Genomic DNA, 26,822 nt, shown 5'->3' on the forward strand with positions numbered 1-26,822 from the left:
AGATTGTGTTAACACTCACAGAAGGGCATTCAGACTGGCACTAATCAACCCCCTCCTCCTCCTCTCTTACACTACACTACAGGGAGAAAGCAGCAGCAAACAGTGCATGCACTTGGATGAATGGGATTGAGTGAGCCCACCTGCTCTCAATCACAACAAACGGAAACTGTTTGGGATGGGGGTGGGGGTCGTTAGAGGAGGAGGAGGAGGGCTGGAAAATGATGTGTCAGAGTTTTTTGTTTCAGGGCACCCTTGGCATTTTACGAGGCCACTCGGTTGCAGGCGGCTGTGCAAAGCAGCGACCGGAGCAGCGTAGGGTTAATGTAAATCCCTCCAGTCACGAGCAGCTGAAAATAATTTGACCTCTGAGGAGAGAGACGGGGGTTGGTTCCATTGAGAGGATTTTTTTTTCTTCCCATCTACTCATTTCTTGAGTAGTTACTCTCTCACTGCCATAATCCCCTTCCCTTTTATTCTGCAAACTGAAAGAGCTGGGTTACCTATTGTCTGCGTAGGTATCTGTGCACTAAGATAAAGTGTAGGTTAATTAAACAACACACCATTCTTTCCCCTCTTTTCAACAGGGGAACACAATTCCTCCCCTCCTGTGTTTGGTCATAAACATGTCTTGATCTCCACTCTTTATGATAGTCGTACTAGTTGAAGCTGAGAAGGGGCCTGTCTAGCCTTTACCCTCAGCCATTCAGCAGGGGCCCTCTTAGGTTACACAATGCAGTAATGAGGAGCATGACAGCGATCTCATATGAGGGTAGAGACTTTAAGAATGAGGCTTGAGTAAATTTAGCATATTTTCACATTGGCTTATGATAGTTTAGTTGAACCGGCACATCCCTGATTACAGCTGCACTTTCACAACTGATGTAGATTGAGCATGTTATATGGCTCTAAACCACTGAACTTTTTGTTCCTGTGTTTCAGTGACCTCACTGCCACACCAGCTGCCAGATCCTCCTGAGGCTGTCTGATTCGTAAGAGTAAACTTTACCTGCTTTGGCATGCTGACCTCAGCAGCCTCGATTACTCAGTGCTGCACTAGATCTGTCTGTTAAATGTTACCCTGCTACCTACGCTGCAGAGAAAAGCTGAAAAGCTACTTGGGTAAAGTGGAAAACTTTAGCAACCTTTGGTCAGTGTTACATTTTCCACTGTAGGCAGCAGCTTATGTTCCCCTTACAACCTCAGCCGAAATGTTCAGCATCTGCTGTCCTTTAAAAGACTGGACAGGGTTCTGTTTAAGAAAGAGAATCATTAAACATGACTGAACTGATCTGCAAACACTTTCAGTCATTACCAAACAGTAGCAGACTTACAGGCCTAAAATATCCTGATCCACTGAACATACTAGCTAGCACAATGAAACACCAAAGAGAGATCCCTGGACCTACTGCCCAGAGTAAAGAGCTCTGTTATATGAAGAGCTCAGTACTGCTCTATGGTGCCATCTAGTGAGTAAATAATGAAAACATACAAAAAAACCCATCTAGTTTTCTAATCACTATCAATTTATTTTTAAATACATGTACAAGTTTTAATCATAACTTATTAGTTTTCCTATATTTCTTTTTTTTAATTTAAAAAAAAAAATTTTAAAGTAAAAATCCAGCATTTAACATGCTGGAAGAGAATGTGTGAAAGCCAACCACCTCAGTGAGGTTGAGTACTGTCTTTAGTCAGTATTGAGGTACAAACAGACTCCCTGGAGCACCCAGTGGGAGATGTGCATGGTAGTGAACAGGTCTGCCTCAAACACCAACCCCACACCCATTGCATTCCTCCGCAACGATGTGGTGTATACCGGTGTCCGCAGTGTATTCTGTGGTACAAAATACAGAAATACACACAACTGTTAGGAAAAAAATAATCAAAATAGTGAAATATAGTATGAAGGCCTGTAGCGCCTGCAGTCCACACCTGTAACCTGAGGCGGCGTGCCTCTATGGGTATGACTCTGAGAAGAGGCAGCTCAACAACCAGAACTTTTGGTTTACTCCTCACTAGGCAGCCCTTCTCCATGTCCCAGTCTGCTCCCTCCAGGTACAGACCAGACACAAAACAGCCTGCACAGAAAAAGACTATCAGTCTTTATGACTCATCACTAACCACACAGCAAGCAGTGAGTGTTGTATCATTACCCTGTCCAGGTCTGTCACTGACTTCATCCTCAGTGCTGTACTGGGTGACCTGTGTGTACAGTGTGGAAAGATCCAGAGGCCAGCCATTTTTTCTGCATGCAGCTTGGACAAGGGCAGTCAGGTAGGACTCTGGGATATGAAGTCCTGATAGCCACATTACCTTTGGCTCTCCCTCATCCACCTGGTGGACACAAGATACACACAGATATATCAGACATAAGATTATATTCTAAACTCGTTAGTTAACTATTCTGTGATTCCAGAAAAATGCAGAACGCTACATGTAAGGGGTTATCTGTGATTCTGAGTGTCTGTCCTTACCCAGTAGCTATACTGTTCATAACGCCTCTTGAAATGACTCATCCAGTTGCCAAGTGACTTAAGTGTGTCAGGTGCCAACTTCTTCCAAATGGCAGGGATGTGACCATTAAACAGGGCCCGAGCGACCTCATCCAACTCGCTGCTCATACCCACCTCACCGGCCAAGGCCTGTGGGACACAAAAGAATCAGAACAAATCCAAAACAGACGCAACACTCATCAGTTTGTTTTCCAGATATCTTGTTGTCCTCTGCTCCTCCCTCTCACCCTCTGCAGCTCAGCCAGAGAGCGCTGCATGCGGACCACTAGTTTGTTGAAGCGTTCTAGTTCTTGAAGCAGCACCACTGAGGTTGGGGAAATGTCTGTGCCAAACTTTTTACGGATCACGTCCATGTCGAATAACTGTGGGAGCTTGTTCTGAATGTCCTGGGCCACCTGGCTGATGTACTCATCTCTACTGATGCTTCCCCCAGATTCACCTATAGCATAAGACAGTATATAAAGGCAATAAGGACAGTATGGAACACCTTCTTTCAAAAAATAATAAATATTACTTCCAGAGATGCTCATTCAATTAAGAGGCAAGAGAGATGAATTATTACCTGTCTGAGGCTGCAGGTCTATTAGGTGAGTCCACATGTCTTTGGCTGCCTGTGTGTAGTATCCTATCTCTGCATTAGAATGAAGGCCCATTACCTCTGGTGTGTTTGCCAGTGGCAGAGTCTCAATCTCATCTGTAACAAACCGCAACGGGGTAAATCTGTGAGAGGTGACACAACATACGTTTTTTCTTAAAGTAAGAGAATGTAAAGCAGTGAAAATAATAACTGACCAAGATATGTCTTCTTGGGCCCATTTGGAGGGATCTTGTAATCTACATCCTTGTTGTGGAAGAAGTGGAAGTGCCTGAAAGTGTAGAAGAGAAAGTCTCCAAGGTACTCGTCCATATAGACAGTCAGGATCCTGCGGTCAAAGCTATCTATGGCTCGCCCACCATACATCACCTGTAAAACATTGTACACACATACCATCAGCTGACAGGATAATAGATGCACAGTTTACTAAAACATAATAAACTGAGCCTAACCTCCCCAATAAGGTATTTAAGACTTCCCCAGGGAATATTGCTGTCTCCCTGGTTGTGAGCTTTGGTCAGGTAGGTGTTCAGGATCTCCATACACACCTGTCAAGCACAGTTAAATAATTTAAACCTGTGAAAATTGAAGTGCAACTTGTATTACAGCATTTAAATACACGCTAAAAATTGAACTTAATCAGTTATTTCCACAATATTATAAATGACTTCCATGTAACTTACAAAGAAATCTGACTCATTGAAGTCATAGGGGACATTCCAGCCAATCTTGCCATACTTGCGTCTCTCTTGCACCACAGCATGGAAAAAGGCCAGCACATACACCAGGCTACGGAAGGCAGGGTGTGGGCATTCAGTCAAGGTCTCATGGGAGATTTTAGAGTATGTGGCTCTCATGTTGAGCTTGAGGCCATTTGGAGGCTCTGTCACTACCTGCATATAGTATTAGATAACATGTAAAAACACAGACAAAATCCTGTCTCTATCATTATGGTAGTTTCTCAACCACGTATTTACCACTAAGATGTTCCTAGTGCAGTCTCCCTTGTTTCAAGATTGTTGTTTTTTTAACAAATACATGTCAGTATGTTAAAACAAGACAAATAGTTTTATATGTGTTGGAAGTACGTTTTTCACCTTTAGAGACTTTTGCAATATGCCGATGGGGAAATCCTGAATGGGGTTGGTGGTGATCCACAGGCAGAAGTTGGGATTGGGCTTGGTGATCCTCTCTAGGGACTTCTCCAGTTCCTTTAGCCATTTTACCAGCAGGTGGCAGTTCTGCAGCATTAACCACTGACCACGAGCTGCCGCTGTGTCCAGCAACTGGAGTGCTACCTTTATCACAGGAACACAAGACAATTACCTTTACTTATTACTGTTACTTATTGTGACTACTTTGTGATCACAGTACTCGTTTCACTTGACCATACTTAAAGCTTCATAGCTGTGACATGTAAAAGAATTCTTCAGTACCTTCTCTTGGCCTTGACCCATAGCAAGGAACTTGAACTTGTTGCCTCCAAAGCCTGATCTCTCAGCTAGTTTCATGAGGTCACTGGCTGGATCAGAGCCGGGGCTCAGGATGAAGACAATGGGGGAGGAGGGTGTGCTCTGTTCATAAATTGCGTCAAAGCTGATAACAGGGGGCTGTACATATCTGAGCAGGAATAAAAGAAAATTGTAGACATACAATTTATGTAGGGAATACACAGTGAAAGTATGTATCCATAATTATATATATTTAACTGCATTACTGCAATAGAAACAGTCTCACCTCTCTCCCATGGTGACAGTGACATAGTCAGTCACAGCTCTATAGACTCTATCAACACGGAAGCATCGCAGCAACAGCAGCTTCTGAAAGGCTGACAGGTTTTCATCATATTTCATGGGGAATGAAGCCTGCTCTGGTCCATCTAAGTCATACCACTGAGGTGAAAAAGAACGAGGGTTAAATTCTCAACTGATGTGAAATGCCTATAGTGGGCCCAGGCTCTGCAGTTACTTACAGACTTCCAGTCAGTAGAATTTTTTTCCACATCATCAGGTAGCGAGCCAAACTGCTCAGGAAAGAGCTCTGCAAGTTTCACTATGTCTTCCCAGCCCTGGTCTGGAAGCCAGTCACAAGGCTTTTTGCGTGTGCTCTTTTCCAGGGATAGATTACCTTTACATATGAGGTGGAAAAACATGACAATTTGCTTTGAACATTGTGGGCATACACATTTGTGTGTGTGTGATCACTTAAATATTCAATTTATATCTCACCCTTGATGAAGAACTCCAACTCCTCCTGTGGTACTCTCCCTTCTGCCTGCTCAATCTTGATGGTCATGTTAAAGGAAAAGAGCAGCTTGTGTCTCTCAAACAGACCTAGGGATATTCAGTCAGTTCAGGTTATAAAATAATTTTAAAAAATCATAAATACTTTGCTTTGTCTTCCATGCATTTTCTTATTCAGTGTTCATGATTTACCTGTGCAGCCATAGTTATAAACACTGTATGTCAGAGTGTTCATGATGTTCTTCAGTCTTTGGGACAGAACAGAGTCTGGCAGAGATTTGCGCAGTGAATAGTCAAACACTTCCAGGTAGGAGGCGAGAGAGTACTGGTACATGCTGTTCACCAGAGCCATTTCTGTCAGCACAAAGAACAGAATAGCACCACGCTTGGCAGCAGGTCGGTAGCCATCTCTGAGTTCATCAATGTCCATGGATGTCTTTACAGCCAACTTTAGTTTCTCAAATACCTAATGGTCACAACATCAAACAAGGACAAAATTAGATGAATGACTTCTGTGAATTGTATGTTCTTCCATGAGTTCAGTGATGTCTGCTGTGGCCAAACTGACCTCACTGGCTTTTGATTTTGTTTCTTCCAAAGTGTAAACCAGCTCTGTGTTATCCAACATGTTGCCAGTAGATGTGGCAAGCTCTCTGAGCAGGGAGTCCCCGAGGTTCTTCAATAGCTTCTTATTGTCGCTCGTCTCTTGGATCAAACGCTCACGCTGTTCTTCCAGCTCCTTCTTCTCAAAGCCCATGATAACACTCAGCAGCTGGTCCTCCAGACCCTTGAGGGTCACTACATGAAACACAGATACAAAAGGTGGACAGACAAAGGATTTAGTACATGCTGCTCCAATGTTAGAGACAAAAACTGAGGTTGCCATGCCAAAGACTCTTACCAGTATAATTAATGACCATGGCTTTTCCAAACACTGATGGGGAATACTTGGGGTTAGCCAGTTTGGTGTTGAGATAAAGTTTAAAGTTGGGATCATAGTCCACCTCCTTGTCACCCAGCATGATGACCTGTCTGCCCTCTGCTCCTTTGACATTCTTCTCCAGTACATTGTCAATCACAGGGTCGATGTACTCATCCACATCTTGGAAAAGGAATGGGAAGCCATATTTGATGGCCATCTCTAGCTGCTTTAGGAAATCTGGATCATTGAAAGATGAGATCTGGGGAGAAAAGGATGATCACAGTTGCAAAATCAGGTGACGTGACTCTTTCCAAGATGCTGACAGCAGTGGGAACCTGTCCTAAAGCAGCCATTCTGGGACTCGAGGGCATTAATAACATAACTTGTAGGAGCATGAAACTTTTTGTACCTTGAGGTTATTGCTTTCCTCCTTTTTCTTAATCCAGTTGAGGGCTTGCTGTTGAGGGTCAATACACATGGGAAATCGGCTACCTCTGGTTGTGAGAATCCCATTCTGAACTGACAGCTCATCTGGAGGCAAGCCCTCTGAGCCCCACCTACAGCATCATAAAGAGTTTATTTTACATATACTTAACCCCACAGTTCTGTTAGTCAATGTGTCGAATACAGCCAAAATAAAGACTTCTCACGTCATCTTCTCATGTTTCAAGTTTCAAAATCTGTCGTGAGCACACACTCCTTCTCACCTGCTGATTTCTACTTCATCAGTAAGAAGGCTTTCCACTTTGAAAGGCTGGCTCAAGGGGATGCCTCTCTCTTGCACATCCTTAACCCATACTTGGTATACCATTTCATTCCTGAAGCCCCAGCTGAAGGCCCCTTCATAGCTCAGGAAAGCAGCAGAGATCAGACAGTCACCAAGGAGACGCACACGCCTCTGCTTCAACTCCTCCAAATCTTGTGTCCACCTGAGTGGGGAGAGGTGTAAAGAGTGAGTAGAAAAAAATAGATTGGTGGAGACACAAAGTGACAAAGAAAATGAGAGTAATAAATAAATAAATAAGCAGCTCTTTGCAGGGATGGCTAGGTTTACAATAGCAAGTGCTGAAACTCTTTTCCAGCCTCACCGTTCATTCTCAGAGCTCAGGCCCGAGATAAGTTTGTCAGCAGCTATCAGCCTCCGCTCCATGAGCTCAGCCTCCTCCTGTAGTAGCTGTTTCTCCGCAATAGCAGCTTGGTACTTCTCTCCAAGAGCCTGCAACTCTTTCTGGATATTGCTAAGCTCACTCTGAATGCGCTCCAGCTCTCGCTTACTCTCAAAGAAGTTCTTCTCTAGACGTGCCACCTAAAAAACATATTCGAAATATGGCTCTTTAGTCTGTGTTCTGTCTTATAGAGTGTGACATAAAAACTTTACAATACCTTATCTCTTTTGGGTTTTATCTCCCTGGCAACCTCACAGTAACCCATAATAGCTTCAACAAACTTGAGCATTCCTGAGCCGGCTTTACTGATGGCTTGCATTTCCTCAAAGGTTGTCTGGAGGTTCTTTAGGAAGCCTAGTCAGGGGAAATTGCACAGAAAACAACCATTACACTTAGCAAGCACAAATGCTGCTGCTATTATTATTTGGAGTTTTTATGGTAGGCTTCCAATGATCGTGAAGCTGACTTACCTCTGACAGTCCGAACCTGGTTGTTATTTATGGAATCACAGTCCATCTCCATCAGCGAGCGCAGGAAGTTAGCCTCTGACATCATCCCTTTGGCTGACTGCCAACTGATCTCCTTGTAACCACGCAGCACCAAGATGCACTCACAAACCACCTGCACCTGTTTGGGTGGCTTGGCAAAGGATCTGCACAAGAGAGGGAGAGGACAGATTAACAGATGGTGTTTGTTTTTTTTGTCAGGTATGTCAAATCCTGATTTTCTAAAATCTATCAGTGCTCCATTAATTCTAGAATATTAATCAACTCCTATTAATCAACCATCAATTTTCTTCATAAACGTTCACAATGGGTGTGTGAATTACAGATGTCACCGTTCATCTATTCATTCATCATCACTGCAAACTTGTTCAACTAAAGATTGAAAATGCTGCTCTGAGCAAGGAGGAAAGTTTACCGGATCTCTGTGACATCAGATTTTTCTAGGTCTTGCAAGGCATTGCGGGCTGCCTCTAATGCTGGCAGAGCCTCAGCCAGGGAACTTTCAGCTTCTTTTTTCTCAACAGCAATTACTTTGTTCTGTTCTTCAATCTCTTTGGCTTTGTCCTCTGCCAGTGCCTTTTTCTCCTCAGCTGGAAGGAAAAGTTATTGATAAGTGGTTTGTAACAGCTGTGTCTACTTTCAGAAGCCTACCATACACTGTATTTATTCATAGATGCAGTTAACCACTGACCCACAGTCGTGTTTGTGGCAATCTCATCCAGCAGGGCTTCACATGCTGTGGACTTTTCAGCAAGGACCACTTTCTGCTCTGCCAGCTTGACATTCAGGTCAGCCAGCTGCTCACTGGCCTCCTTCAGTTTATCCAAACCTCCCTCTAGACGCTTGCATTGAGCTGGAACAAGAGAGAACAAGTTCACAAAACAAAGTCTCTCAAATCATTACAAACATGTCGATACATAGCCATGCAGCACCAGCCCAACCCTTCCCACAGAGGCACCAGCATGTTCCATCTTCTCACCCAGGATGTACTGGTCCTTTTCCTCCAATAGATTAGAATAGGTGTTAATGAAGTCCAAGTAGTTCTTTGGAGTAACATAGTTACTGCGTCTGAGTTTCTGCAGGAATAGCTTGCTGTAGTCACCCACAGAAGTATGGACCATGCATACATGAGCTATGACGTCTGCAGAGTGTGCCTCTGGAATCATTGGACTTTCACCTGTAAAAGGGGAAAAACAAAACAAAACAAAACAGGAAACAAAACTCAGTGAATCTAGATTTAGGGATAATATTACTGCTGTAGGTCTTATTACAACTAAATAAGGCAAAGAAAGTCCTTAAATGGGTATCTAAAAAACAAACAAATGCATTTTAAAAAGATGGAAATGTATGTAATTACACACCGAGGAAAGACTGAGCAACTGCAAGTAATGCCTGTGGAGGCCATGGCAGGAACCAGTCTATCACAGTGTTGTTCATCAGTCCTGAGAAAAAAACAGTGCACACAACTGGTAAAATAAAATTAGAAATTATATTATGATTAGATGAGGCTGTACACTGTATTTTACCTGGAAAGTTCCTACAGCGTGTCCTCAGGGTGTCTCCTACTGGAGACATGCCTAAAACAATGTGTAGATTGTTGGCGCTCTTGTTGACAAAGTACTGCCACACACTTTCTTTAGAGGGACCTGCTCCCGTCTTTAGAGCTTCATCGCGAAGCTGGTTGAGAACTGACTCCTTCTCATCATCAGGGAACAGTGCAGGAACAATGCCTGTAAAGAGAAAGCATGATCAGAGTACTACAGCTGTAGCATGTAACAAAGACAGACATACTGTGAGGATGTTAGAGTGATATCCAACCTGAAGTGAGCATGTTGTTAATGAGTTCCAAGAAGCCTTCCTCGGCAACATGGGCATCAGTAAAGAGGAACACCGTCTTCTTATTTTCAATGCCAAGCTTTAGGTACAGTGTTTTCAGGTCATCACGGAAGTTCGACTCACTGTATCCTCTGCTTAGTGTTATCTCAAACACCTGGGAAAAACAGATTCCATTACCAACTGCTGGACATTTCTTTGCAAATATAGTTTGATGCGGCTTAACCTCTCAAACCCCAATTTTCCCTTTCAGTTTCTCTTTTAGCAGCCTTAAACTTAAAATTCTGCAGTTTCCACACTGTTCCAAAGTTTTGCTTAAGATATGATTGTACTGAGAGAAATACTGAAAACTAAAATGCTACATTCTCATGGCAGTGAATGGAAATACTCTGAATGTCTTGTGTGTACATATTCCCCCAGTGCCTGGCATGAAACATTTGTTGTCTAGTAATGAAGACGTCAACAAAGTTTATTTGCTCTGCTGTAAGTGTAACTGTAGCATTTGCAACCTTTTAAACTGCATGTCTAAGGAAATTAAATTTTTTAATTTGTTCATCACCAGGAATCATTTGCCCTCTATCACACCCATCATGCATTTTACAACCTCACAGCCGGCAGTGAAGGCAGCGAGCTTGGTGAGAGACTGCTTGCCAGAGCCCCCCACACCGACAAGCAGTGCATGGCCCCGATCAATGCGGATAATGCGGTGTACTCGAGTCAGATGTTCAAGAGCGTCATCGAACAGTACTAGGTTCATCCGCGATTTGTTTTCATTGTATTCCTCTAGAATTTCCTGCAGTACAAAAACACAGGGGTACACCGTAACTTTCAGCATATTTAAATACAAAATATACTAAATAACTGTAAAAACTATTGTCATATCATTAAATTACTGCAACTTGACCATACCTGAAACAGGGCTTTTGAAGCATCATAGTCCTGTATGTCCTCATAGACCCTCGGTTCTGTGTCACTGAGGGCTGTCCTGTAGTCGCCGAAAAGAATCGGGTCCCTCATGACTGCCTCCATGTCTGACTTGAAATGCTCCTCGATCAGGTTTTTTATGTGACCTTGGACCTAACGGCAAAAACACACATTGGGTACACCTGTGCAACACTACAAAACCATTTAGTATACAGTAGTATTTAAGCTGTGACAATTACAGCTGAAGGAAGAGTTACACATATTGTATCTGCAGTCAATACAGAGGAAAATCTACTGTAAATATCTACCACTATTATCAATAACCATTACCAGGGCTTTGTCATTTTCATCAATGAGTCTGTCATGGAAGATTCTCAAGCACTCATTTCTCCAAACTCGCACAAACTGGGTAACAGTCAAAAACCTGTTAGAGAGAAATCAGGTAAAGCACAGACATTTAGAAACACCTCTACCTGCAAAGTCTCTGCTAATCTGTTAATAGAGCGTGCCAGATCAGACCTGTCAGGTTTGGTGAGGGTCAGTCCATTGTAGACTCTTGATAGGTCCCTCAGGTTGAAGATGTAGTGGAACTTGGAAGGAGTGGGTGGCATATCTTTGATGATATTGTTGTACAGTTCCAGTGTGCAGGAGGTGACCTTATCACAAACCTTCTGTATGGTGTCCTCAAATGACTAAAATGTTTGATCAAGTTTATTAAATGTGAGTGATGTGATGATGTTTTAATGACTGAGATTCTGATATGTATTGATTTATGAGGCAATACTCACTCTGGTGTGGCCTTTGAGAATGGAAGCATAGATAAGGTGGAGTGACTCCACTTCAGGAAAGGGGATGCTGAAGACACTGAAGAGTGAGACGAAGCGGGGATCCACTTCGTTCCTCCCACCTCCTGCCTTTCCCATGGCAGCAATAAAGCCAAGGTCCTTGAGGATTTTGTAGTTAAGTTCCTTCCCTCTGTCATATATGCCTCCTCGGTCCAGTAACAGCTTCAGAAGTGAAATAGGTTGCTGTGTGCCATAACTATCCACCTGGACGAGCAGACAACATAATACGATAATGTCAAACATACAAGCGTTGTCATTCACCACAGTACAGGAGATAAGATATTTGGTTGAGAGCTTGGAGCAGGTACCTTTGGCATATTCATGTCATCCATAAAGACCAACAGCCTCTTCCCCATAGGAGGCCCATAGATCTCTTTGGTCCTTTTCTCCACATTGGCCTCCAGGTTCCTCTGCAGATCCATTGAAGTCGTTCTAGATGAGAAGTTGATGATCAGAGTAATCTAGTGAGAGAAGGGAAGAAATTTGATGAATTTAAACTCAAATGACATAACGTTGGTCGATGTAGCTAGATGGTAAACGTACCCTTGTATCTGCGTTGAGGTTCTTGAGGAAGTTATGAATGGTGGCAGTCTTTGAAGTGCCAGACTCTCCAACCAGAAGCATCGGCCTCTTTATCTTCACCATCTGTTCCAGGATCCAACCAGCTCTCGTGGTGTCGATAGTTGGCACTAAAGCAAAGACGGACGATGAGGTAATCAAAGTGGAGCAAGGGAGCTTGGAAGAACCAGAAAGTTTAAATGTGTGAACAACACTTGATTCCCCAGAGCTCAAAGAAAATTACCTAGGATATCAGCAAACTTCATTTCAGGGTTGTGGATGTATTTGACGACCAAGGAACTCCAGGGAACCCACTTCTCCTGTGCTCCATCAAAATGGAAATCATACAGAGTCGGGAGGTATCCTGTATGGATGCAGGCATTTTGGTATCAATAAAAAAAACAGAAAAGTGACACAATAAAACACATTTGCACATATCAATGTGGAGAATAAAACTGTCAAAAGGCAAAAGTGAGTTTGTTTCATCATAATAATCATTCGACCTAAAACCATAAAGCAATCCTGTTTATTGATTTTCAACCGAAACAGCTATGATGGACAACCAATCTCGTATAGTTAAATCTCCCAACCTTGTTCTCTAGTGCACAATACGAAAATTTACCCACATTTAAACTGTGCCGAAAAGGATATATTAAAAATGCAATATCTTGATAACGCACGTTAATTTCTGGATCATCTACATACAAATTCTTGCTTTTTACCTGGGATCTCACCAGGTCCAGCCAGGGTTTTCTCATCATGCACTGTGGTTAAGCATGAAAGCCTTTTGATGAACTCATCAAACTTGATCCTGCTGTTCTCCAGCAATGTGGCCCCTAGGGAGCAGTACAGAGCTTCCAGGAAGTAACACTCCAGGACCTCAACACTGCTGCTCTCACTCTCAAGCAGCGCATCCAGTGTCATGCACAGCTGAGTCACCTGAACACACCACCAGCAGGTACACAATTAATGCAAGTAGTCTGAAGATGGGACTGTGCTCATACATAGGAGATGGATGAGATTAACCTACCATGTTCAGATCTGTCTGAGGGACAACAGTCTTCAATTTTTGGCCCTGTTTGCCATCAACAATGCCATCTACAATCATGTCAATAGAGCTGTGCACATATTTCTCAAACAGTTTGTTGAGCACTTCTTGTTCCTGGAAAAAAAATAGTGTTGAGTTATTATCAAATTATAAGCAAGTACAGTTATTACATAGTGTATATGTATGTTTCCCCCATACCCTCTCAGGTCTGTTTTTCACCCATCTCTGCCAGTATGGTGTGTATCGCAGATTTTTGGGGTCAACAAAGACCATCCCACAGCGGGAAACAGTGGCAGGGGAAGCATACTGCAGATCTCCAACCTGTAATGGTGAAAAGTTCTTACAATATGTTCTGAAAGTTGTTTTGCAGAAAAGTGTAGGGAGACATATTCTGCTGACAGCAGTCTTGAAATTCAGACAAACCTCGAACAGCAGGGCACAGTGACTCTGTAAACGGATCCGTTCTCCATTTGCTAGAGTGAGGAGCTTGTTGTCATCCATCACTGAGTTCATATTCTCGACCCACAGGGCGTCCACGTCCCCATCAAAGAGGATGTACCTGTGAGTTAAAGTTCATGTCTTTAAATTGTATTTCAAGGAATTCTTTCCCCTTCTCTCAATGTATAAATTAATTTTTATTTTATTTATTTATTTTTTTACCTCCGCTCTTTTTTGTCAGTAGGCTTGTTGATGTCACGGAAGATGTTGGACAAGATCCCATCAGTCCAGTCTCGAGTGTCAGGGTCCAGAACACCGTAAAGTTCAATCACACTCATGGCTTTGGGGTTCAGGGGGTACATCTTGGTATGTAATCCCAATCTGATGATGGGATAAAATAAAGGTTACAACTGTCCACAAAAAGTGGTGTAAGCTTAGGTGATGCAAAGTGGCACTGACTTGGTCTGAGCTTGACATAATGTGCTGATCACAACAGATTTCCCTCCTCCTGTTGGGCCAACAACCATAGTAGTGTGTCTGGTCATCATTGTCTCATACATCTGCACCACTTTATCCACCTGAAACCACAGACAGCATAAAGAATAGGTTATACTGACATCTAACCACTCATATGCTATTGAACTAAATCTTTGCTGCTGGAACTCAGCCGTCTTTAATTTGTGTAAGAAAGCTTGTATCTCATAGAATCAAATCTGAGACCCAGTGGAGACACCTGGTTAGGCAGTATGACATATTTGTTTTCCTGAAGGATCTCTTCCACAGCATCATTGAAGTTGGGATAGCGAACACGAGGGCAGTCCAGCCCAGGGAACAGGTCTGAGATCAGCCCAAGGAACAGAGGCACATCCTCAAACACAAACTTTGGCAGGTTCATGTCCCTGAGAGCACGCATCAACACCACATCCTGTGGAGAGGAAAGATGAAAATAACAGATGATAACACAAAGACCACAAAGCATTACATAATGGTGGACACTACCTGAATCTTTGTCAAAACATCTCATTTAATATTGCACTGAGTAATCTAAACATACACCCAGCAATCAAGCTTCAGTCTTGACCTGTGGGATCACAAATAACTCCTTAGTTCCATGTTGAATTTAAGCAAAAAGGAGAGGGTTTCTATTCACTTTATGAAAATGAAACATGTGCAGTGTTCTTTGGTCTGTACCTCACTGAGGTCTGGTGATCCTCTCTTCAGTTCTCCTGCCATCACTAGGACAGACTTCAGAGCTCGCAGGCCAAAGTCATAATGAGACTGCTTGGACAGCTGCTCACGAGCCAGCTTATACAGTACTGTCATCTTCTTTGCTAGCACCTGAGGAGAACAAAAAAGAAGAAATACAATCCTCAGTAGGAAATGTACATGTGTAGGTAAGTAGTATGCTTCTTTCACTGTAAAGTTGCACATTTATCCATGTTTATAAGAAATTTTGTCCTTTTATGTTTAAAAATATCAGGGAATTTTCAAAGTAATTCTTTACATATTGTCCTCACATTTCCAATGTACCTGAGAACAATATTTCATGTAAGTGGATGATTATACATTACTTATGATGAGAGCATCAGCTAAACAGTAACTGTCATTTGTATTTTGTGTGTGTGTCCCTCACCTTGGCCATGAGGAAGCCCTCAGAGAAGAGCATGATCTCACAAATCTGCTGCAGGTCAGGCACAATGACTACCACAGGCCTGAAGAGGGCTTTGACTGATTCTGGCAGCTCTGTGCGTCCTGCGTAACCTGGGTTCATGGTGATGAAAATCCCCATGCGGTCGTCCAGGCTGATCTCTTGCCCTTCAAACTGAGGTGCATTTTGACAAGGGGTGATTTAGGGGGAATGAAGTTTAACAAGTGAAATAAGCTGGTATAAAAACTGGAATAATTTTCCACATATTCATGTCTGGCTCTGTGTAACTACAACAGACTTACATTAAAGCGTTTAAAGTGCAGAATGAGAGCATTGCGGATGGTCTGGATTTGGGAGGAGATAACTGACAACACTGAGGCATCGATACGATTGAACTCATCAAAGCAGCCCCAAGCTCCACACTGAGCGAGGCCAGAGAGGATCTTACCCACAGCCTGTGCACAAAGAGAGAGAGGGATTCAAGGGAAAAAAAAACACGAGTTGGTTTTTGTTTGTTTGTTGTTATCAAAGTTATTATTATTTTTCAAGCATATGCACAGAAGTAAACATACACAGACATCCTCTTATTATCCACAGTATGTGGTTAAAGTTTTTACATGTGACATATACAGAAGAGTCCCTAAATACATTTGTTTTCTAAATTAGGAAATTTCTTCATCATTTGAGCAAAAGCAATACACAGTATTTTCTTAAATGTGAATTATAATGTAAACAATTTGATGTCAGGCTTAAGGCATAAACATATTTTCAGCGGCTGGTAGCATTCCAAGTGTAGGCTTCTTACCATGTAGTCCATGCCCTCACCACAGTTTGTAACCACACAGAGCAGGCCTAATGCCTTGGCCAGATCTTTGGTGGACTCTGTTTTTCCTGTACCAGCTGGTCCAGCGGGAGCTCCACCCAGGTACATGGAGAGGGCCTGCATCAGGAATACACAACCACATTCACAGCCACCCTGTTGTCAAAACACGCTGGCAGAGCAATTAACATGTGTCTGCTTGGGCTTTTTATTATTTTGTTTTGTTGATACAAATATGCAAAGCTTCTCAAACCTGGGTGAGGGTGAGGTAGATCCGGTCTGTCAGTGGGGTTATAACCAAGCGACCGTTCAACCCCATGTATTCATATCCATAAGAGAACGAAGCACTGCACTGGCGCACAAATAGATCGTCATGTTGCTTGACCCAGTAGAATCTTAGCTGGCTTTCCCACTCAAACTCTCGTGCGTCCATTATACTGGGAATAGAATCATTATGATTATTGCTTATTTAATTAAAGTTTACCTTCAAACATGTTACACTGTCATCTATGATGAATAAAAAAATGGCAACAGTTTACCTGTTTAGAACAAAGTTGTCCACAATGTCTCTTGCATGGACATCGATGATAAGCACAGTGTTGATCTTTCGTCTGTCATTTTTCTTCATAGGTTGTGTAATGCGTGTTACCAGTTCATCAATCTGCTGGTGCATTTTCTTAGCATAGTTCTTCAGTGCATGCTTCTCTCCTTTCTTCACATTTTTAAAGACATCCTCTACCTCCCAGGTCCACCACACTTGATTGGCAGCCAGCACCACCATGCCCTGGTACAGCAACATCCAATCCACCCTGAAAGACATATGAAAGATACATTTACACAAACACTGGCAGACACTTGCTCACATCTACACAATCAGTCTACACACACCTGCTCCTGTCTTCACAGTAACGGAAGATAGCTTCCTTGGTGATGAGTCTATTGGTCCTCCTCATCTCCAGTAGTACTCCCGTCATCCACTCCTCCACTCTGCCCTCCACTGGGATGGGTTTCCTCAGCTCCATCACCTCGCCCTCAGCAGACACCATAGCTCCAACTACTGTCTCACCATTGCTTTCCACATCAAACCTCAGAGATGCTATGTTGTCATACATCTAACGGAAAAGAAAAATAACGAGGAAAGTGTTTCACACGCATGAAGAGTATTATCTTTTACTACTTTGAAGAAGTATGTAAGCATGTTAAGATGATACCTTGATCATGTGCTCCTGGACACAGGCAGGGTCACTACTCCCCAGAATGCTGAGCAATTCATCATCAGAGATGAAGAAGAAGCGAGGAAACGCGTTCCTCTTAGAGTCCAGGTAGTCATTAAGACTCTTCTGGCACCTCTCCAGACCGTCACTCAGAGCCTGCAGGTCTGTTAGCCGGTTGGGAACCAGGCAACACCGCTTAATGTTTGGGCCCTTTACTGCGTCACTCATTATCTACACAAGAAATGAAGGAAAGGATATTATTTTGAGATACTTTGCTTTCATCAGGATAATATTATAGCGACACTCACGTCTTTAAACTTTTTGTCAATGTTATCAAATTTCTTGGCCTCTTCAGGTAACTGCGAGCGAATGTCTCCACCAATGAAAATGCTCTCCAGGTACATCCATTTTCGTTGTACCAGCAACCATACCTGGACAAGAAAGTTTTTTTCAGTAGGAAGGCATTTTATGGATCAGCTACAGTGTGATGAGAGATATGGCTGCTCTCACTGACCTCTATGGTCTCACTAATAAGGGACAGGTCTTTCTCCCATTGTTGTATGGGGCCAAGAAAGGGTCCAACAAAACGGCTGCCTGCCATGCTCTGTAAATTCATGGCATCGTTGTCCACATTCAGAAGGATTTCGTCCACTGCACCCAGAATAGATCCACGTTCCTGGGTCCCTTTAAAATAGGGCAGCACACTGAACTTCATGTTTTCCCAAGTCTCCACCACCTCCTTCACTCCCTGGAAACACACACACAGTGTTTATGACTTAACTGATAAAGTGATACAACTCCAATTTGAGATGATTCACAAAAGACAAATGCTTGCCTTCTCAATACTGAGCTCTTTTACAGCAGATGTGACAATATCACCTATAACATTTGCATATTTGTGCAACTCCATAGCGAACATGTTCTCCAGAGTAAAGCTCTCAGGGTTCATCTCAAAGCTAGTACCAGTCCTTTCCATCAGTTCCTTCCAATGCCTGTGGCCCGAGATAAAAAAAAAACATATGTATTTATATCCTGGTCTACATACATTCTCAGTATTTCACAGTCTATTATTAATTGGCATGTTGTTTTCTGAAGACAGACCTCTCTCTTAAGGCCTCATTCTTCAGGTCCAGCAGAAGAGGCAGAGACTCTCTGAACTCCTTCATGCGTCCCTCTAGGAAGAAGGCCACAGGCAACGCCCGCACGTCTTTGGGCAGCTGCCTCAACCTTTTGATGAAACCCTCAACACCCTCCTGGAGCAGCTGGATGTTTAAATCAACCCACAAGGTCTGAGACCACTCTGTCTTTGCGTCCTGGAAGATTTAAGGACAGACATTAAATACTTGAAATTCAATGCCAACCAGAATTACTTTCCCAATATGTCCCATTTCACAATTTCAAATTTTATCTGACAGACACCACATCCCACCTTCTGAGCTTTATATACATCATATATTTGTCTCAGGCCCTTCATATCCTTCTGTATGCTGATAACCTCTGGGTACACGGTGACCGGTAGGTCTAAGAGCTTCTCAGCATTACCCAGCTCCTGCCGTCCTGCAACTATTTTGGCAAGGTCTGCCTCATACGTTTCCATAATGGCCAGTCCTGCAAAGGAAAAATGAGAGAGACTGGTTGCCCGACTACATTTGAAGATTCAACACCATATAGCATTTCTTTAGACAGGATTCAAGTACCTTTGTCCAAATCATCTCCCACAGCTCCAGGACCATGCATGTTGAAGCTTTCAGCAAAGATAGACAACTCCTGCTTAAATGCTTCAATTTTGTCCTTTGTAAGCTTCGGGAGTATTGGAGGGAGAATAAGAGGAGAACTGTAAATATATATCTTGAAAAACAGTACTTTTCATCTTTAGGTAAAGCATGTTGCATGGGTTTTAAGTCTTACCTGTGTAAATGATTTTTTTACATGTGTCAAACTTCGATCCACTTGTCTGGATTCTGCAAACAGGTCACTCCACATCTGGTCAATACTGGCCACCAGTTCCAGTTCATCCTCACCAACCTAAGCATTGAATGTAGAGCACAAGAAGTTCAACAGGAGAAATAAAAACAACTTGTGCTTTCAGGGGGCAATAATTTAACATTAGACACACAGTACCTGTACTTTGTACATGGCCAGTGTTCTGTATCTTTCCTTGATATCAATGGATCTCATCTCCACATCTAGAGACATGTCCCTGATGTCTGAGATGGTGCCAAGCACAGACTTCAGGCCTTCAAAAGTGTCAGGGCTCTGTTTCAGCTTTGTAGAGAGTTCCTTTTGTACAAAATAACCATAAAGGATAAATCATCAGATATAAAAATCAAAGTATATTTACTATGCAAACATAATACGCAATCTGGGTAGCATGACTCAGTACCGTGAGTTTATCTCTCAAGTTGAAGAGATCCTCTCTGGCAGGCTTGTTGAGCAGGCTACCTAGTGAACTGATCCAGGCCTCAGCTGTCTCCTGCACTGTGTAAGCCAGAGACTCCAGATTCAGATGGATGATGTGTTCACTCTTAAACAGGGGCTCCAGCATCACTGCCTGCTTGATACCAGCAAGGAACTGCAGCTTGTCATCATACATGACACAGGATGGTTTTCTTGCAGCAAACTTTTCATTGACGATGGTTTTGTTCTTTTCCCAAAGAGGCTGATAGCGTTTCCAGTGGTTAAGGTATCGATCCAAAGAGAGCAGCAGCCGCTTGATGTTCTGGGAGACGATCATGACACTCTCATTTATCTGAGGATACTGCCGCACGTCACTATAAAAAGTAAATGTCACCAATTCATCTTCACCATCCACACGTTGTGGAGGGCACTCAATGCAGGTCCCACGCATCCAACGCATAAATTGCTGAAACACAAAATTTGGCCATAATTAAGTCACACCATCAATGTTAAAAGGTTACAAATATACATTTTTTTAATGCAGTGATACATAAGAGAATCATGATGATGCCACCTTTGTGCTCTCTACACAGTCCCTGATACACTGCATGATCAGCCAGTAGATCTCATTGCTTTGGGGCTGTAACACAATCTTAGGGGCGGACAGGATGGCATCGATTTGGAAAAGCGCAGTATTTCCCATCAGCGCTGCACTGAAGGCTTGAATGCTCCTAAATGTAAAAGTTAACAAGAGAGACTCCACAATAGTTGAGACAGATACTGAACTGTATTTTAAAGGAGGGATTAATACTGCTTACAAAATAGACAAATAGCATCAAAAACATTAACATGATATAATCACCTCAGCACCATCTTCACAAGGGAGTCTAGCACCTTGTGTTCCCAGTACATGTAATAATCTGCCATACATGTGGCTTTGCCACTACTGGTTTCCATGATTAAATGTTCTGTTTTAGTGATGAGGGGTCCAATATCTGCATACTTCCTACTCAGCAAGTTCACAGTTTTGGCCCGCTCTTGTTCAATGCGTTCACAGAACTCCTTTACACCTTAGAAAAAAACAAACATGTAGTCAAGTCAATGAAAATAAGTTTGAATTGTTATATCCAACAAATAATATCCTTCTATTAGTTCTACCTGGTAAGTCATTTGATTTATCCGGGACTGGAAATTTCAGTAAGTTGGACATCACCATGGATTGCAACTTGGAATCAATATCCCTCTCATTCTTCTGAATCTGACTGACAACCGACTCAAACTTAGAGACAGCCTGAGTGCCTCGGATGATGAAGTCGGAAATACCTAAAACCAAAAATCATATTATGTTATATTAATTTCATCAGACCACGGCTGTGCACAAATGAGATTCCAGCCCCTGTTTGCACCATACCCAAGGATTTCCAGTTGAGTCTTTTGCACCCAAAGTGCATCTCTTTTCTGACCGCTTTGATGTGTTCAGCCAGCATGATGAACTTTGCCTCGCTCATGTCATCCATTACAGAGTGGTAGCAGTTAACAAGTTTGTTCAGATCAGCAACATACCTAAGACCAAGGATGAAAACAGGTCAGGCCAGAGATAACATGAATCAGTGGTTTTTGTTGTTTGGTATAAACTTTGCATTTGGATACTGCTGAGTGTCATTACTTGACAAATTTGTGCTCCTGCAGAGCAACATTTCGAGCAATATCAGGCACAGTGTGGCCCAGTGACACAAGGTCCTTTGTCTCGGAAATGATTTCCCTGATCTCAGGAGCAAAGTTCACCAGGTATTGCACATCCCTCTGTAGGCTGCCTTCAGCTGGTCGGACATCCTTAGAAACAGCCTGGGAATGAGAAAAACCAAAACAAAAGTAGGGAAATTGAGAGCAGAAGAAGATAATAAGAATAGTTAATGTATATGCATTTTGCACAACACTGTGTAAGACATAAAAGTAATTAAATAGAAAGAGTTAAATACCAGTTCTTCCTGGGTTTGGTTTTCAGTGATAATCATGACCAGCAGGGGTTTTTTCATTAGCAATGGCAAGTTGCATTCTGTCTCAGCCGTCCATTGCTCATACTTCTTCACCTCATAGTCCCTGATCTGCATTGCCATTTCCACATACTTGTCCTTTGCCTGAGCAGAATGCAGCAAAGAGGTTTCAATAACATTTTGGTGTCTATAAACGGTTTAATATTTACACTGACCTATACAGCTGTGCAACCGTGAAATAACTCACCACATTTCTCTGTTCACACTCCTGCATCTCCGGCACCTCCAGGAAGGGAAGGATGGTGTGTTTGATGCGATGGAGAAGAGATCGGACCCACCGGATGGATCCTGCCACAGGAGGCTCGTTCCTGTTTAGTGGTGGTTTATCCTTCTTTGCCTCAAAGAGTTCATTTATACTGTCCACCTACAAAGACAAAAAAGACAGGGATTCTACAAAAAAATTCTGCTTGTGGTAGACCAAGCTCACTCTATTCAAAAATATGATGATGAACTGGTACAGCGGCACAACATAAAATATTGTTTAGTTGCATATTTTTTATACACAGTTGAATGAGGTGGCTGTCTGCAATGTAACTTCAAGGTTTTATATAGATTAATAAACTGGAACCTGGATGTATCAAAGGTATATTAAATAAATGTCATAGGTAATTACTTAATTAGTGAAGTGCAATGCAGTGTAACACTGCAAGCCATTTAGGTTTGTACTATTCCTTACCAAAGCACATGCATGGGCTCACTGTTCCTCAATAGAAGCTTTGTAATGGTCTGATATTATCACATACTTTGATAGTAATTCAAATTCAACTGCAAAGTCAAATATCAAACAACACTTTTTTTAATTACACAGCGCACTACCTCTTTGCAATACTGAGCCAGGACGTCATTGAACTTTCTCATCAAATGGTTGTTGATGGCCTCTCTGGAGCGGATGTGTTTGAATTTCAGGAGCATGTCAAAGGCAGCAGCTGAGGAGCGCAGCGTCTTAAAAGACTGATCAATGAAGTTGATGGCCTCTCCCTCAATAGCCTGAGCAGACATGTAAAAAGTGAATCAGCCTGATAACTGACATACAGCACAAAGAAAACATTTTTACTGCTGCAAACTTACATGTACATTGATACTACCATGCTTAGTCAGTTATTTTTGTCCAGAACTCATAATTTCATAACTTCTGTGTTCTAGACGTCCCAAACTCACCTGAACTGTGGTGTCGAAGTCCTGCATGATCGTTTTCCAGCTGCTCATCTTACAGATGTTGAAAGGACTAAAACTGACCTCTTCAATAGGCAAAACCAGACTATCCACTCTGCATAGCACTTCATCGATGCGTTTTGGGTCACCGGTCACACTTTTTAGCTCTGGGCCAAAGATGTTATAGAACTCCTCCAAGATCTGCACAAAACAAATTGAGGAGAACTCCCTCAAAATCTGCTCTGCTTTGTTTTATACATTCACATATTCAGTTAGTGAGTGGGAGGCCTGTATTTATCACTGACCTGCAAAACATTGTACAGGTCCTGGCAGACAGAAGCCATGTAATCAGTCCTTTCAAACAGTCTTTTGCGGTCAAATTCCCAGCGTGGATGCCTCGCTGATTCTTCGATTTCAGCGCGCACCTCAAAGTAGGACAATTTCCACTGGTCCAGAACCTGCTTGGAATCATGCACCTTGGATTTTGCCACTTCCCTCTTATCTCTGTCCAGGTCACAACACATTGTTTAGTTATATTGAAATTACAAAACAATCTATTTGAATAAAGGATTCTGACTGACGACTGAACAATACTGACATTATAAAATATAGTTACATTTAAACTCTAAAGATGTATACACACATACTTGAATAACGTGTGGACATCAATTACTTGAAACACACGTTCACACAGCTGCCAGGCAATGCGCTCCATTAGAGGGACCATACGCTCATTTGTGTTATAGTGGGAAGAGATCATCCACACAATTTGCAGGCTGCTCATCAGCTCAGGGACGGTCTCTAGGATCAAGCCAAAATTTGCTGCAGTAGCCAGATTCTACAACAGACAATGATAATGTTGAAGGGGATGAAGGAAGGTTAACAGAGAACAGAGTAAATCAATGTAAAGAATATTCAGCAATAGTGCAGCTCACTGTGAAGTGTCTTTCCAGTGTGCCGAGGAAGCGTATATTATCCTCTGACTCCACGCGGTATTTAATAAGTTCAGCAACAGTTCCTTCCAGAGTCTGAACAATGCCTGCATCTGCTTTGGTCATCACCTCCAAGATCTTCTTTATCACAGGCTGTTTAAGCTGCTCACTTAGAGCACTCAGGATGGATGCACGCTCCTGCCAAAAAGCTATCTCTGCCATGGGGCCAGGAGCCTAGATGGAAATAGAAAGGGAATGTTTCACACTGATATAAGGATATCATCATGTATGTTTTATGCTTTCTGCTACCTTATAATTTAATTTTGACCTGACAGGGACTGAATTCTGTCAGAAATAACTCAGACATCTCAACAGCAACTACGCTGACTGCTGCTCAAGTCTTTCAGTTGAAGTACGAGTTCCCAAGTCTGCCTGCATTGAAACTACAAACCATTGGCTTTTTGTTCTGCTGCTCCTCAATTACAATGGTAATCTGAGTCTGCCAGTTCATGACGCACTGCTCCAACTTCTCGACCATCTCTGGATTAGAAAGCAGTACATCCACCTCGGACTCCAGGTCTAGCTCAGGGATGTGCAGTGTAATCTCATCTGCGACAAAGAGAGTGATCTCTAGATTGCACCGTTTATTATGAAATGCTATGAAATAAATTATTTAAAAACGATTATTCTGTAGACTTAAATAATATTTCTACTTGTTTTTAAATACCGATAAATTCTTGAAAAAAAAAAAACCCTTGATGTATCAAATAAAACAAACCTTGAATCTTAAGGTGTAGGAGAGTTGTGTTAATCACTTCCAAAAACTTGACAGTCCTGTTGAGCAAATCATCACGAACTGAGAATTGCTTGCTTGACTTCGGTAGACTCTCCTCCTTATCCTCTCCACTGGTCTCCTCCAGAGAAGAAACTGTCCCATTTTGATAACCTCCACCAGTTACCTTCATCTGGTGGGCAGTAAGCAAGGGTATATACACCTGCCAAGAGACAGTGAAAATATATGTCCTCTATTCTTGATTCAGAAAATCAGACATTTTTGAAATGCATGGTTGATGTTGACAGCTTTTGCTGCTGTTGTTACATTAAGTGTTTGTGTGACTGATAATGGTTGTGGTCGGTTGGTTGTTACTGAATTGATTTTACATTGGCAAGTTTGCACTGCATCACAGAAAGTGGGTTTCCACTATGAAAGCCGATGTCAAACAGCCTGGGCATCAGTATATTGGCTTCATTCATGTCCAATGGTTCAACAATGGTGTCTGTTTAAAACAGAAATAAAAAATGGTAAATCCTTTTCATATGCAGTAGAGGCTTGAACATGATTTATTGTAATGACACTGAACTGCTCTCTCACCCTTTGTGCTCCTGAGAAAGTAGAAGACACGGGATTTCACTAATCTCTCTGGGTACTCGTTTACTGAGACATGAAGCTCAGTGTGATAAACCACTTGGACCTCAATCCTCTGAAAACACAAAATCAGAAATGGGTAAATCATTTCTTTTCTTATCGCTATCCTCTCCATTGCCATACACAGATAAATGATTTCAAGCACAGTCACAATGTGAGAGCAATTAAGACAAGGGGGTATGAATTAAAGTTTGATCTCACATGGCTGGGACCCTCTTCATTTGTCTCCTCTGGGCCTGAGGTAATTTCTGATCCACTTTGGGTCCCGGACTTCTTGTCGGGATCTGAAGAGTCTCCATTTTCCCTGTTTTCTGAAGTTATACATGTTTTAGTTAGATGCAGTCTCATTATTCACGGTAACAAAATTCAAAATAACATGTGCTAATGAATGCATAACTTATATAACTTGATTTTATGATGTATTACATTTTTTAATTATCAATTAATCTGGTGCATTATTTACTCTGTAACCATGGTGTGGTGCTAATACATCGGAGGGACAAACTGGGGCTACACCTTGGCTAACTTACCGACTGGAATTTCAACCTCAACTTCCTCCTCTCGTATAGTTTTGAAAAACAGAAGACATGATGGTGAGTCTTCCTCAGAGACAACGTTTAAATACCGGATAATTTTCTCCTCTTCTTCTCCATCTCCGCGATTGAGTAGTTCGTCAAAACAGTTGGGACAGTCCCATAAATTGAAGCCAGCAGTTACCCGCTCTCGGATCCACTCCACTCTTAAATCGTCGTGGACCATGTTTATTTTTTCAGTTACCGTTAGTTAACATTTGGAGAGCCAAAAACCGCATCTACTCTATGGTAACATGTCACCATTTGAAACTTTGCCTATGCTGACTTGCGTTTGTCGGTCGTGTTGTACAGTCGTACCCTAAACGGTTTCGCGTTGCCTTGGCAACCATCAACGGCTTCCGAAACAATGAGAAATTCGTTCCCAGAGCAATGACTGGAAGGCAGCTGCCTGACTACCCTACACACGTGAGCTGTGCCAGTCATCTGTAAACATAAAAGAGCCTTAGACAATAGTCTGCACAGTAGTTGTGCACAGTATATCACTGACTACCAAACCAGTCACTCCATCACTACATCATCGACAATCACAATGAATACAAATTAAAACAAGCAAACAAAAAAGATAAACAACTCAGCATTCTGGGGGAAAATATCAACAATTCATCCGATAATAAATACAATCAAATTTTATTGTACTTAGAACGTGTGTGTGTGTGTGTGTGTGTATATATATATATATATATATATATATATATATATATATATATATATATATATATATATATATATTACATGCCTTGTTATTATATTACCTTTTTATATTACCTTACATTACCTTTTGTTTATCTCTTTGCTCATCACACTGAGCCCGTCCTGGCAAAGTAAGGGTTTGGTGTATCTAGTTTGTTGGTTTGTATGTATTTCTAATAGGGTGCTATTTCAGTAAGTAATCAAAAACTGACCAATCACATGATAAATCACTTGATCAGCTGATTTAATTACTTAACAATGATCAGCTAATAACTCAAAAATGTACAAAAAGTTGATTTGAAATG

The 26,822-nt window shown here is 42.1% G+C and overlaps 1 protein-coding gene across 1 annotated transcript; it reads right to left on the bottom strand.

Moving 5' to 3' along the window:
- Positions 1-1,509: 1,509 nt before the first annotated feature.
- On the bottom strand, positions 1,510-26,414 carry dnah10 (dynein axonemal heavy chain 10). The gene is made up of 78 exons (XM_018668681.2): positions 25,765-26,414; positions 25,436-25,545; positions 25,181-25,289; positions 24,970-25,085; positions 24,587-24,803; positions 24,260-24,417; positions 23,812-24,042; positions 23,524-23,714; positions 23,182-23,380; positions 22,883-23,077; positions 22,541-22,711; positions 21,912-22,088; positions 21,650-21,808; positions 21,337-21,515; positions 21,082-21,233; positions 20,829-20,993; positions 20,533-20,740; positions 20,245-20,401; positions 19,657-20,136; positions 19,395-19,553; positions 19,182-19,298; positions 18,971-19,073; positions 18,703-18,881; positions 18,375-18,586; positions 18,109-18,265; positions 17,788-18,021; positions 17,582-17,704; positions 17,271-17,504; positions 16,948-17,171; positions 16,599-16,868; positions 16,313-16,496; positions 16,045-16,179; positions 15,542-15,694; positions 15,225-15,413; positions 14,783-14,929; positions 14,325-14,516; positions 14,051-14,169; positions 13,814-13,972; positions 13,577-13,712; positions 13,352-13,474; positions 13,136-13,267; positions 12,828-13,044; positions 12,350-12,469; positions 12,091-12,236; positions 11,856-12,008; positions 11,491-11,751; positions 11,222-11,394; positions 11,033-11,126; positions 10,688-10,855; positions 10,383-10,571; positions 9,764-9,935; positions 9,472-9,675; positions 9,307-9,387; positions 8,925-9,122; positions 8,637-8,798; positions 8,361-8,535; positions 7,910-8,091; positions 7,657-7,793; positions 7,362-7,579; positions 6,981-7,202; positions 6,683-6,830; positions 6,253-6,532; positions 5,920-6,149; positions 5,544-5,817; positions 5,337-5,441; positions 5,081-5,235; positions 4,846-5,000; positions 4,545-4,728; positions 4,206-4,406; positions 3,792-4,001; positions 3,561-3,656; positions 3,306-3,477; positions 3,076-3,207; positions 2,741-2,952; positions 2,475-2,642; positions 2,154-2,334; positions 1,933-2,078; positions 1,510-1,834 (listed from the first exon to the last, which is right to left on the bottom strand). Exons 1-78 carry the CDS (start codon positions 25,991-25,993, stop codon positions 1,688-1,690), a joined length of 13,752 nt encoding a protein of 4,583 aa, XP_018524197.1. The 5' UTR covers positions 25,994-26,414; the 3' UTR covers positions 1,510-1,687.
- Positions 26,415-26,822: the final 408 nt, after the last annotated feature.

Source organism: Lates calcarifer, linkage group LG13 (assembly GCF_001640805.2).
Source record: "Lates calcarifer isolate ASB-BC8 linkage group LG13, TLL_Latcal_v3, whole genome shotgun sequence".
Lineage (NCBI taxonomy): Eukaryota > Metazoa > Chordata > Actinopteri > Centropomidae > Lates > Lates calcarifer.